Below are 13,511 nucleotides of genomic sequence, written 5' to 3'. Positions count from 1 at the left end.
TTCCATGGATTTATACCCCGATACCTCTCCGCATTACCCCATATGGTTCCATAAACCACTGTGTGTGTCGCCTCCTTATTAGTTCGCCCAAAGTACATCACCAGGCTCATATCAGGATTAAATTCCAAATGCTATTGCACAGTTTATTTCTCTCTCTGTTAATACACAAATTAGAACATAGAATATGAGCACAATGGTACTTTATTGTCACATGTTCCTCGGGACAGTGAAATTATATTTTTGCGTAGAGTTCAGTAACAATCCCAATACACGTTGGCACAGTTATACTTAAGTAAAAGGGATGAGGAATAGTAGATTCTACTGAGGTAACATACAAGTGTTCCCAGGTTACCGGCACCACTCGTACCCTTCAAGTTCCGAGTTGTTTGAAATGTCAGAGACTGAACTTGGTCCATTGTCCTGGTGATGCGACTGGGTCTGAGTTGCAGGGGTTGGCCTGGTCAGGTAATACTGTTAATGTCGTCCAACCCTGCTGCGCCGCTACATTCCGCTGTGTGCCGCTCCAGGCCAAGTCCGACCTGCGTACATAACCGTATTGAGCATTGCCCAATCTAAACGAGCCCCAGCTGCTGCAGGGCATTAGGCTGCCCGCTCCACTGTCACCTTAATCTGGACCTAACGATCCATAAAATCGCTATTGTGTGAAAAAATAACCCCTCATATTCCTCTTTAAAAATCCCCCATTCACCTTAAAATAATGTCCTCTGTTTCTTGATTCCAATATGCTGGGCAAGAGGCTGGTGCGTCTGCCCGGTCTAGTCACCTCATGTTCTATTCAATATACGATCTGTTCAACTCTCAACCATTATCTCTACCTCCTGTTCCCAAGCTAATTTTGAATTAATTTCCCAACTCTGGATCCCATTGACTCTCAACATTTCGAGCACCTTTCCCTGTAAGACCTTGTCTGAAGTCCATGAATGCGTTTTATTATCTCTTTGGACAACTCAATCAGCTGTGTATTGAATCACAAGAGGAATAAATCAGGTAGATGCACAGAATGTCTTGCCCATAGTAAGGAATTCGAGGACCAGATGACATAGGTTCAAGGTGAAGAGGAAAAGATTTAATAGGAATCTGAGGGGTAACTTTTTCCACACAAAGGGTGGTGGGTGTATGGAACGAGCTAGCAGGGAAGGTAGTTCAGGCAGGGACTATCCCTACGTTTAAGGAACACTTTGACATGGATGGGACAGGTTTGGAGGGATATGGACCAAAAGCAATCAGGTGCGAAGAAGGTAGCTGGGACATGTTGGCCGATGGGGGCAACTTGGGGCCGAAGGGCCAGTTTCCACACAGTATCACTGTATGACTCTATGACTCTATGAGCAAAGCAGGATCAAAGCAGAGCACCATGAGAAAACCCACCGCGGCCACAGGGAGGACGTACAAACTCCGAACAGACAGCAGCCGTGGTCAGGATCGAACTCGGGTCTTCGGCGCTGTAATTACCTCGATCAGTCCTGTGCCGTACCACTAGGGGCCAACAAATATGTCTAACAGGCCCCCAATAATATTCGCCTATGCCCCCCTAGCAACATGCACTACATCTCAGTTTGAATCTGACCTCAGGTGCTGCCTGTGTGGAGTTTGCATGTTCTACCTGTGACCGCGTGGTTTTCCAACGGGTGCCAAGCCACCTATCAGCTCTCAATGGGAATTGGTGCAGGAGGCTGAGGTGTGATGTGATGGAAGTATATAAAATCACGAGGGGCCGAGATAGGGTGAATGAAGAAAGTCTTTTCCCGGGGTTTGGGATTCAAAAACTAGAGGATGCGAGAGAGAGAGGATGCGAGAGAGAGAGGATGCGAGAGAGAGAGGATGCGAGAGAGAAAGGATGGCGAGAGAGAGAGAGGATGCGAGAGAGAAAGGATGCGAGAGAGAGAGGATGCGAGAGAGAGAGGATGCGAGAGAGAGAGGATGCAAGAGAGAAAGGGATGCGAGAGAGAGAGGATGCGAGAGAGAGAGGATGCGAGAGAGAGAGGATGCGAGAGAGAGAGAGAGATAGAGAGAGAGAGAGGAGAGAGAGAGAGAGAGAGAGAGAGAGAGAGAGAGAGAGAGAGAGAGAGAGAGAGAGAGAGAGAGAGAGAGAGAGAGAGAGAGAGAGAGAGAGAGAGAGAGAGAGAGAGAGAGAGAGAGAGAGAGAGAGAGAGAGAGAGAGAGAGAGAGAGAGAGAGAGAGAGAGAGAGGATGTAATGGGAACATAACGGGTGACTTTTTATGTCGAGAATGCTGAGAAAATGGAATGAGATGCCAAAGTAAGTGGTTGAGGTGGGTTCTGTACAGCATTAAATAGATATTTGGACCATTACATTGATAGGAAATGTTTAAGATAACATGGACCAAACGGAGGCAATTGGGACTACCTTAGATGGACTATGTAGGAAGGAACTGCAAATGCTACTTTAAACCGAAGGCAGACACAAAAAGCTGGAGTAACCCATTCCTTCTATTCGGAGATGCTGCGTGCCCCGCTGAATTACTCTATCATTTGTGTCTATCACAGGATGCAATAAAATAACACGGATACATCGTCACTTTGAAATGAATTGTGGTTTCAGTGAGACGTTAAAAATATTATATTGAATTGGACAAAAACACGAATGGACTCCTAACCAGGTTTTTTAACTCTTCCCTGAATTTCGTCTGTGACACCGCGTAAATAAACGTGTTGGTGCAGGCACTCAGACACCTCAGCATGTATCCGGACAGCTCAGCAATGGTAAATGGGTCGTCGTAAGCTGTTGCTAAAAGCTGAACGTCTGTAAAGCGTACACTGATGAAGCACACGAATATTACCATCCACAGTAGTATGAAGCTGCCGGATACGGCCAGCAATAGAATGATGGACTTCCTTCTGTTCTCCACCTCTTGATCCGCGCCGCTCTCGTCCTTCTTGTTCGCTCGGAGACCGCTCCTCACTCTGTTGGCGTGTATAATGTGTCTGATAGTCAGGGCGTTTAGAAGCATGATCAGTAAGAATGGTGTAAATGGGGTTAAGATAGTTTCGAACCACCAAAATGCTACCCATAACGGTGAGGTGTAGAAGTCTGGGGTTCCGCCACAGGACCAAGCCACGTTGTCTATTATTTCTCGAGGTACGTACACAAAATACATTGGGATATTTTCAATAACACTCAGGGAACATACCACTGCTATCACCAAAGCTGCGGTTTTCTCAGTGCAATATTTTCCTCGTAACTTTTGACAACAAATAGCAACAAATCGATCGAAGGTGAAAGTCACCGTTAGCCAGACAGAGCAATCAATGGACATAAAAAGCAAGGTTAGGTTGACGCTGCAAACGGGAGTTAAGTTGAGGAATGAATAGGGGAAATAGCCATCTTTAATCTCGTAGAGAATTACCTCGAAGATCAGAACCATTAAATCACCCACGGCCATGGATATAAGGTAGCGGGTGATGCATTTGGAGAGACCACACTTTCCCCGGGAGAGAATGACGATTGCAAACAAATTTGCTGTAGGAAAGACGAAATTAAAATGACTTTACCAGCCGGCACTGGTCTTAGAGGAAGTTTAATTTAGTTTACTTTAAAGATAGAGCTTGCAAATAAAGACCGAGACCACGCCGACCAACGGTCACACGTTCACACTAGTTTTATCTTATAACTCGGGACAATTGACAGAAATTGTTTAAGTTACAAACCTGACGATAGAAACAAAAAGCGGAGTAACTCAGCGTGACAGCCAGCATATCTGGAGAAAAGAGACAAGTGACGTTTCGTGTCGAGACCCTTCTTCAGACTGTGAGTCAGGGGGGAACGGAAACGAGAGATATAGACAGTGATGTAGAGATATAGAATAAATGAAAGAAAGATATGCAAAAAATGTATGCAATAAAGTAAAAAAGTAAAAGGAAACAGGCCATTTGTTTGAACGAATCCTCACCCAGCAAACAGCTAACAACGGCGCTGTTTCTTTTATCGTCTTTACTTTTTGCATATCTTTCATTCTATATCTCTCCACATCTTGATTGATTGAAGGGTACAGGATTGAAACAGGCCCTTCGGCCCACCGAATGCACGGCGCCTATCGATCAGCCGCTCACACTAGTTCTATGTTATCCCACTGTCGCATCCACTTCCCAAGCACTATGGACAATTTTACAGAGACCAAATAACCTACAAACCTGCACGTTTTTGAGATGTCGGAGGAAATGCGAGCACTCGGAGGAAACCAACTGTACAGGCAGCTACAGAAACTATACAGGCAGAATCCCTGGATAGGAGGAATGCATAGCACCTCGGGTCGATACACCTCCTGAGACTTTGAGTCCTTCTCAGTCTGAGGAAGTGTCTTGGCCCGGGGCATCACCGATTCCCTCTATCCAAGGATGCTGCCTGTCCCGGTGAGTTGGTCCAGCACTTTGTGTCTATTCCGGGTTTGTTCACATAGTTGGGATAAGTGAACGTGCGGAACACTTGGCTTCTACGGACAGAACCAATTCAGTGTGGGAGCAACAACCCCCGTGAATTATCCGTAGTGAGCCGGATATTGTTTGAGGAGCGCGGCGGGATATCTACGGCAGAAAGAAAGTGGAATGACCTTATCCTTCCACGTTCCACTACAGCCTTGAAGAATCCCATGAATGTCCAATTTTGCCAATCATTCCCATCGATACTTCGCATAGACGCATGACTGGAGACCTGCCATTCCAGTCCAATGCCCGGGCTCTAAATTACGGAGATGTGGTTTAATGCAGTTTGGATGTTCAGCACGGGGAACCATCGAGTCCGCGACGACCAGCGATCCGCGCACAGTAGCACAGTAGCACTACCCAACACTCAGTGGTGGCAATTTACAATCTTTACCGAAGCCAATAGACAATAGACACTAGACAATAGACAACAGGTGCAGGACGAGGCCATTCGGCCCTTCGGCCCTTCGAGCCAGCACCGCCATTCAATGTGATCATGGCTGATCATTCTTAGTCAGTACTCTGTTCCTGCCTTCTCCCCGTACCCCCTGACTCCGCTATCCTTCAGAACTCTATCTAGCTCTCTCTTGAATGCATTCAGAGAATTGGCCTCCACTGCCTTCTGAGGCAGAGAGTTCCACAGATTTACAACTCTTTGACTGAAAAGATTTTTCCTCATCCCTTTTCTAAATGGCCTACCCCTTATTCTTAAACTGTGCCCCCTGGTTCTGGACTTCCCCGACATTGGGAACATGCTTCCTGCCTCCAACGTGTCCAAGCCAAATTAACCTGGAAACCTGTACGTCTTTGGAATGTCGGGGTAAACCGGAGCATCGGGCAAAATCCCAAGCCGGTCACGTGGAGAACGTATAAACTCCGTATCGGCAAGCACCCGCAGTCAGGATCGAACACGGTCTCTGGCGCAGTGAGGCAACAACTCCACCGCTGCCCATTGGGTCTTCAGATTAATTGATCCCTATCATTGTACCGGGGCGGCACGGTGGCGCAGCGATAATGTAGTTGCCTTACCGCGCTGGTGACCCCAAGTCGGTCCCAACTACGGGGTCTGTCTGTACGGAGTTGGAACGTTCTGCCTGTGACCACGTTGGTCTTCTCCGGGTCCTCCAGTTTCTTCCAACTTTCCAAAGGCGTGCGGGTTTGTAGATTAATTGGCTTCGGTAAATTGTCCCTGATATCTCGGACAGAACGAGTCCACGGGTGGTCGTTTATCGGTGGGCCTGAGGACCTGTTTCCATGCTCTGTCGCTGAATGAAACACGATGGACGCTATTTTCGCTCGTTACATGTCGGTGAGAATTTGACTGCCAATACTTAATCAAACAGACAATTAAGAGCAGACTTCCATTTAACAACACAGCCGACACAACGAAAAGGTTAACAGCAGCTTACCGGGAACGCCGATGATGGCAAGGATCGGATAGTAGATGTTTTCTATCTGAATTATTACCGGCTGTTTCATACTAGCAGAGACGCCGCCTTTCCAGTCAGTGCTATCGGGGAATAGCCCGTTTTTAAATGTCGCAGTTTATACCCGGGAGAAATCTAGTCATTCATTAGCAGCGTAAAATGATTGGGATTAGTGGCAGTTACTTAAACGATTACACTACTAATTAAGATAGTGCGCAATATTTTCCGCCGAAATGAAGCAAGGGAGAGAATTTTAATTAGAAATACACGTTTCATAATCTGACAGAATTCTCCTCTTGTTATGCAAAAAAAATATCTCGATTTGCGGATCTATTTTTGCAGACGCGTGCGAGGACCTTGCAGAAACCTATAGACATGTATATTGTCTTTTTTTTAACCTTTCACTTTTTCGTTTTTAATTTAATTATAATTCCAAGTTTTCGTGTACCTTGTTGGGTGTTATGACTGTTGGGAGGCCAATTGTATTCCGGCGATGAATAAAGTTCTATCTTATCGTACAGTATGACAATAGATCCGCAGAATCAGGGACATTAGAAACCTTTCTCTCTCGTGCATCGAGATTGCTTCTTTATTCTCAAAATCATAAGATCATAAGGTCATTAATTATAGGAGCAGAATTAGCCCATCGTCAACCCCGCCGTTCAATCATGGCTGATCTATCTCTCCCTCCTAACCCAATTCCCCTTCCTTCTCCCCATAACATCTGACAATAATCAATAATCTATCTATCTCTGCCTTAAATATATCAACTATCTTCGCTTCCACAGCCTTCTATGGCACAGATTCACCACCCTCCGACTAAAGAAATTCGTCCTCATCTCCTTCCTAAAAGAACGTCTAAGTAATTAATACAATGATCCAAGTTGACATGAGTGAAGAATCTACTGGACAGCGACATTTAGAGACACAGGAGTCCTCATTTTCTGGAATCTTGTGCAAACCAGCCTCACGATGGCCTGTATGTAGATAGGTGTGTAAATACAAATGGATATACACGTACATATGCATATACATACAAAAGATAGGCTCACATAGCTGGAGTAATAGTGGGCCAGGCAGCATCTTTGGAGAAAAGGTAGAGGTGACGATTTGGGTCGAGACCCTTCTTCAGACTGAGAGTCAGCGGAGAGGGAAAATGAGAGAAAATGAAAAGGTACATCAAACAAATGAATGAAAGATATGGAAAAGACCAAATTAAAGCTATCAAGGATGATCAGGGAAAGGCGGAGCCCACAATGGTCATCTCCTTGAAGATATTAGCTGCAAAAATACATATATTTTTATACATAGATACATACACCCACACCCACCCACACCCCCCCCCACACACACACACACAGCCACACGCACTCACACCCCACACACACCCCACACACACAGCCCTACGCACTCAGACCCCCATACACACCCTCACACACACCCACACACACCCCCCACACACACACAGCCATACGCACACACACCCCCACACCCCTCCCCCACACACACACAGCTACACCCCCACACACACACACAGCTACACCCCCACACACACCCCCACACACACACAGCCACACCCCCGCACACACCCCCACACACAGCCACACCCCCACACACACCCCCACACACACCCCCACACACACACAGCTACACCCCCACACACACCCCCACACACACACACCCACACACACACAGCCCTACGCACACACACCCCCACACATACACACCCACACCCACCCACACACACACACACACACACACACACACACACATAGACACACACAACCCTACGCACACACACCCCTACACACACCCCACACCCACCCCCACACACACACACACAGCCCTACGCACACACACACCCACACACACCCCACACCCCACACACACCCCACACACACCCACACACACAGGCACACAGCCATACGGACACAATCACATACGCACAGACACGCACACACACACACATACACCCACACACACACCCACACATACACAGCCACACCCCCACTCACACCCCCACACATACACAGCCACACCCCCACACGCACCCCCACACACAGCTACACCCCCACACACACACACCCACACACAGCCACACCCCCACACCGCCACACACCCTCACACACACAGCCCCACACAGCCCCACACAGCGACACACACACACACACACACACACACACACACACACGCACGCACGCACGCACGCACACACACACACACACACACACACACACACACACACACACACACACACACACACACACACACACACAATTTACCGTGCTGAGGCCAGGCGCCAGCGCTCGGACATTTCTTCATACCTATCCCAATACCAGTGCCCTCATAGAGGAACACCAGGCCTTCATCTCCCATAGTGTTTCTTATCCCCTATCCTCTGGCGAACGCCATCCACAGTCTCTAAACGTAACGCTCCCCAGCCCCGCACTGCCCGCTTCTATCTCCTCCACAAACAGGACTGCCCTGGCAGGCCCATGGTCTCTGCCTGCTCCAGCCCCACTAACCTCATCTCCACAAACCTCGATTCCATCCTATGCCCCCTCGTCCAGAGGCTCCACACCTACATCCGAGACGTGCCACACGCCTTTCAACACTTTACTTGCTTACAAATTCTTGGCCCGCATTGCCTCATCTGCTCCACGGGTGCCCGCTCCCTCTGCACCTCCACCCCCCCCCCCCAATAGGAAGGTTTCAAGCCCCCCCCCCCCCCCCCCCCCCGTTTCACCCTGCGCCAGAGACCCAATTTCCACAAATACCCCCCTTCCCCTGGTGGAACTTGTTCGCCCTCTCAACAACTTCCCTTTCGACTTCTGTCACTGTCCACTAGTTAAACTTGTAGCTCCGGGCACTCGTATGGTCTCCAGCTGTGCCTGCCCGTTTGTTAGTTATGCCGATCAGTCCTTGTTTCAGGCGTACACTGGCCATATCCCCCCAACTCCTTCTCCCCTACATCCACGGCTGCATCGGGGCCGCCCCTGCTCCCGTGCAGAATTCGTAGACTTCGTGAACGTCATCAGCAATTTCCACCCTGCCCGTAGATTCACCTGGACCATCTCGGACACCTCTCCCCCATTTCTTGGTCTCTCTGTCTCCATCACAGGGTACAGCCTATGTGCTGATGTCTGCTATAAACCTACCTCCTCCGACAGTAATCCGGATTACACTGACTCCCACACTACGTGTTGCAAAGAAGCATTCTTCCGTCTCCCCCACATTGGTACCCAAGATCAGACTTTCCATTCTAGCACATTAGAGATGTCCTCATTCTTCAGTGAACGTCTTTTTGTACCTTCTGTCATAGCTGGATCCCTCACTCTCCGCTCCACTGAGCCCCACATTCCCATTCTTGCTCCCACTCTCCCCAGACGGAACAGGGGTAGAATCTCCTTGCTCCTCACCTTTAACCACACCAGCCTTCAGATCCAACACATCATCCTCCGACATTTCTGTCGGATCAATCTGCCATGTGGAACCTTATCAAAAGCTATAGTAAAATCCATGCCTACGTCAACCATCCCACCTCCATCAATCTCTTTCGCATCGCCTCAAAAAAGCACCCCAAGTAGTTAGTAAGACATGATCTTCCGTGTACAAAGCCGTGCTGGCTATTCCTAATTCGGCCATTCTCCTCCGAAATTGAGGATTACGTAAGGCGAAGAGTTCTTTCCAATAGTTTTCCTGCCACTGTCACGAAGCTCACCGGCCCATAATTAGCTGACTCTAACTATTTTCCTTCTTATGGAAAGGAACAACACTGCACTCTGTCCAGTCCCCCTGGATCTCACGTGTAGCTGGGAAGAAATAAAGTTCCTGGTCAAATTCCCTGCAATCCCCTCTCTTGCCTCCTTCAATAATGCCTCCTGGCGAGCTGCAGAATAGCCGAGTCCGGAGCCCCCGCGGGTCGCAGCCCGCCGCCGGCGTAGTCGGTGTGGTCAGAGCCCGCGTGGGGACCTGGGGCTGTTACTGTGTATAATCTGTATCTTTGTCAGCGCCCTGATGTGGCGACTATTTGCATACCGTGGGTACGGCAGCAACGAATGTCACTGTGAATTGTCACAGGTGACAATATATTATCCATTCATTCATAATCTTGTACAGATTCCATTAGGCCCTGGGGACTTGTTCCTCAAGAGCCTCAGCGCCACCTTCTCCACAAACTGCCCTTGCACAATGGTATTCTCCACACTGATCTCGCTGTCCTCCGTCCTTCTCCACGGTGAATACAGATGAAAAACACTCATCTTGCCTTGTGATTTTCCTTCATCCGATTCGCCAATGACATTTCATCACCGCTTCTGGCCCTTCTCAACACCCACTTGAGTTCTTTCCTGCTCGCTTTGTACTCCTCATTAATTCTATCAGAAGCCAACCTATTGCACATGACACACGCTTCCGTTTTCCTCCTGACCACATTTGCAGCCTCCTTGGCCATTCACGATTCCCTTTCTCTGACGTTCTTATCACAACCCTCCCTACTGGAACATGCGGATCCTGCACTTTGATCAGCTGGCCTTTAAACAACTCCCACTTTTCAGGCGTGGACGTACCCAATAACAACTGCTCCAAATCTACCCTCCCTGGTTCCTGCCTAACGAACGTAAACTTTTTTGCACCAATATATTAAGCCCCCCTCCCCACCCCACCAACCCCACCACCACATGCAGTCATTTCCCGATTTAAAACTATCTTAAAACTTATGGAGTTATAGTCACAACCTCCAAAATGCTCTTCCACCGCAACACCAGTCACCTGGCCAAACTCGTTTTGCAATACAATCTCTAGTACGGTCCCTCCTCAAATCCAACTATCCACACACTGTTTAAGGAAACCTTATTGGATACACCTAATTAGTCATTTGCCGTCTGTTGCTCTTGCACTGAGGAAGTCCCAGGCAGTGTGGGGTTAAAATCACCCACTACAACAACGCTGTGGTTCTTGTATCCTTCCGCAATCTGTCCACATATCTGACACACTATATCCCGTTGGCTGGTGGGTGGTCTATAATTTGATCCCATTAGAGTTATGCTCCTTTTTAAATTTTTGATCTCAACCCCTGAGGCCCCAGTAGACGTACCTTCAAGTATTTCATCTCACAATATCGCCATGGTATACTCCCTGGTCAGTAACGCGATCAGCAATGAAATAATATGTAGGCAAGCATCACGGAAGCCTTCTTACATAGAAACATAGAACATAGGTGCAGGAGGATGCCATTCGGCCCTTCGAACCAGCACCGCCATTCATTGTGATTATGGCTGATCGTCCCCAATCAATAACCCGTGCCCTCCTTCTCCCAATATCCCTTGATTCCACTAGCCCCTAGAGCTCTATCTAACTCTCTCTTAAATCCATCCAGTGATTTGGCTCGATGTTTTCACCTCAGTTCTAAATGGCCTCCCCATTATTCTAAGACTGTGGCACCTGGTTATGGACTACCCCAACATTGGGAACATTTTTCCTGCATCCAGCTTGTCCAGTCCTTTTATAATTTTATATGTTTCTATAAGATCCCCTCTCATCCTTCTAAACTCCAGTGAATATCTTCACCAAGATATGCTTCCCACTTTCTGAGATCCATAGACGTGCACATCAATGACTCTCCCGTGCTTAATACTGTCTGGGGATCACCATTCATTCTAAAACATATTACAAAGAAGCACCGCGTGGCAACAGAGGCTTCGACCCTCTCTACCTGTACCACACACAATGTCAATCTGAACAAATCGTATGTTGCTGCACAGAATTCATACCTCTCCATTCCTTGCATACCCACGTGTTTATACAAAAGCCTCTTTTATCACACCGTCTCCACCGCCACCTCTGGCAGCGCGGTTCAGGCTAATTTTGACACGTGCTTTTTTAATTGAGAAGTCTATGTCCAGTTACACCTGAAAAGGTTTGGTGCTGGTAATTTTATGTATTATATGTGAGCACTGCGGGAGAGTGTCAGTAAATCTGTTGATATCAGCAAATATCTGGGAATATTGATGATTGGCTGCAGGATGGTATTGATCGGCTAGTAAAAATGGCTGAGCAATGGCAAATGGAAATTAGTTCTAATGATTGCGGGGTTATGCTCTTTGTAACGACTGACAAAGATAGGGTGTCCACAATTTGTGGTGTTGGGTATAGTTGTGGGAACACAATTTCAGCAACGATGGGGAGGAATCGGACGTGTGGTGGGGTGGGGGGGGGGAGGTGGAGAGGGAGCTGAAGAAAAGGTTTGCCAGAATTATGATGGATTAGGGGCGTCGCGGTAGAGTTGCTGCATTCCGGCGCCAGAGACCCGGTTTCGATACTGACTACTGGTGCGGAGTTTCTACGTTCTCGCCGTGACCTGCGTGAGTTTTCTCCGCGATCTTCCGTTTCCTCCCATAGCCCAAAGTCGTACAGGTTTGTAGTTTAACTGGTTTGGTATAACTCTAAATTTGACAGGTAATCCCCATCGACCAACACTCTCCTCCGCCTAGCAGAGGTGGTTCTTACCCTCAACAACTTCTCCTTTGACTCCTCCCACTTCCTCCAAACCAGAGGCGTAGCTATGGGCACTCGCATGGGCCCTAGCTAAGCCTGCCTCTTTGTCGGGTACGTCGAACAATCCCTGTTCCGGGCGTACACATATAACATATAACAACTACAGCATGGAAACAGGCCTGTCCGGCCCTACCAGTCCACGCTGACCATTCTCCCTGACCTAGTCTCATCTACCTGCACTCAGACCATAACCCTCCAATCCCCTCCTATCCATATACCTATCCAATTTACTCTTAAATAATAAAATCGAGCCAGCCTCCACCACTTCCACCGGAAGCCCATTCCATACAGCCACAACCCTCTGAGTAAAGAAGTTCCCCCTCATGTTACCCCTAAACCTTTGTCCCTCAATTCTGAAGCTATGTCCCCTTGTTGGAATCTTCCCCACTCTCAAAGGGAAAAGCCTACCCACGTCAACTCTGTCCGTCCCTCTCAAAATTTTAAAAACCTCTATCAAGTCCCCCCTCAACCTTCTACGCTCCAAAGAATAAAGACCCAACCTGTTCAACCTCTCTCTGTAGCCTAAGTGCTGAAACCCAGGCAACATTCTAGTAAATCTCCTCTGTACCCTCTCCATTTTGTCGACATCCTTCCTATAATTTGGCGACCAGAACTGCACACCATACTCCAGATTTGGCCTCACCAATGCCCTGTACAATTTCAACATTACATCCCAACTTCTATACTCGATGCTCTGATTTATAAAGGCAAGCATACCAAACGCCTTCTTCACCACCCTATCCACATGAGATTCCACCTTCAGGGAACAATGCACAGTTATTCCCAGATCCCTCTGTTCCACTGCATTCCTCAATTCCCTACCATTTACCCTGTACGTCCTATTTTGATTTGTCCTACCAAAATGCAGCACCTCACACTTATCAGCATTAAACTCCATCTGCCATCTTTCAGCCCACCCTTCCAAAAGGCCCAAGTCTCTCTGTAGACTTTGAAAATCTACCTCACTATCAACTACTCCACCTATCTTAGTATCATCTGCATATTTACTAATCCAATTTGCCACACCATCATCCAGATCATTAATGTAAATGACAAACAACAGTGGACCC

At 47.8% G+C, this 13,511-nt stretch overlaps 1 protein-coding gene across 1 annotated transcript; it reads right to left on the bottom strand.

Annotated features, from left to right (window-relative positions):
* Window positions 1–348: 348 nt before the first annotated feature.
* Window positions 349–10,339, bottom strand: LOC144602972 (putative G-protein coupled receptor 139). The gene is made up of 5 exons (XM_078416096.1): window positions 10,154–10,339; window positions 9,197–9,366; window positions 5,869–5,969; window positions 2,638–3,500; window positions 349–438 (listed from the first exon to the last, which is right to left on the bottom strand). The coding sequence occupies exons 1-5, from the start codon at window positions 10,337–10,339 to the stop codon at window positions 349–351; spliced, it is 1,410 nt and encodes a 469-aa protein (XP_078272222.1).
* Between the last annotated feature and the right edge of the window lie 3,172 nt (window positions 10,340–13,511).

This window comes from Rhinoraja longicauda, chromosome 19, assembly GCF_053455715.1.
Source record: "Rhinoraja longicauda isolate Sanriku21f chromosome 19, sRhiLon1.1, whole genome shotgun sequence".
Taxonomy (NCBI): domain Eukaryota; kingdom Metazoa; phylum Chordata; class Chondrichthyes; order Rajiformes; family Arhynchobatidae; genus Rhinoraja; species Rhinoraja longicauda.
Note: the sequence above shows the minus strand (reverse complement) of the source record. Positions and strands in the feature narration are given on the sequence as shown.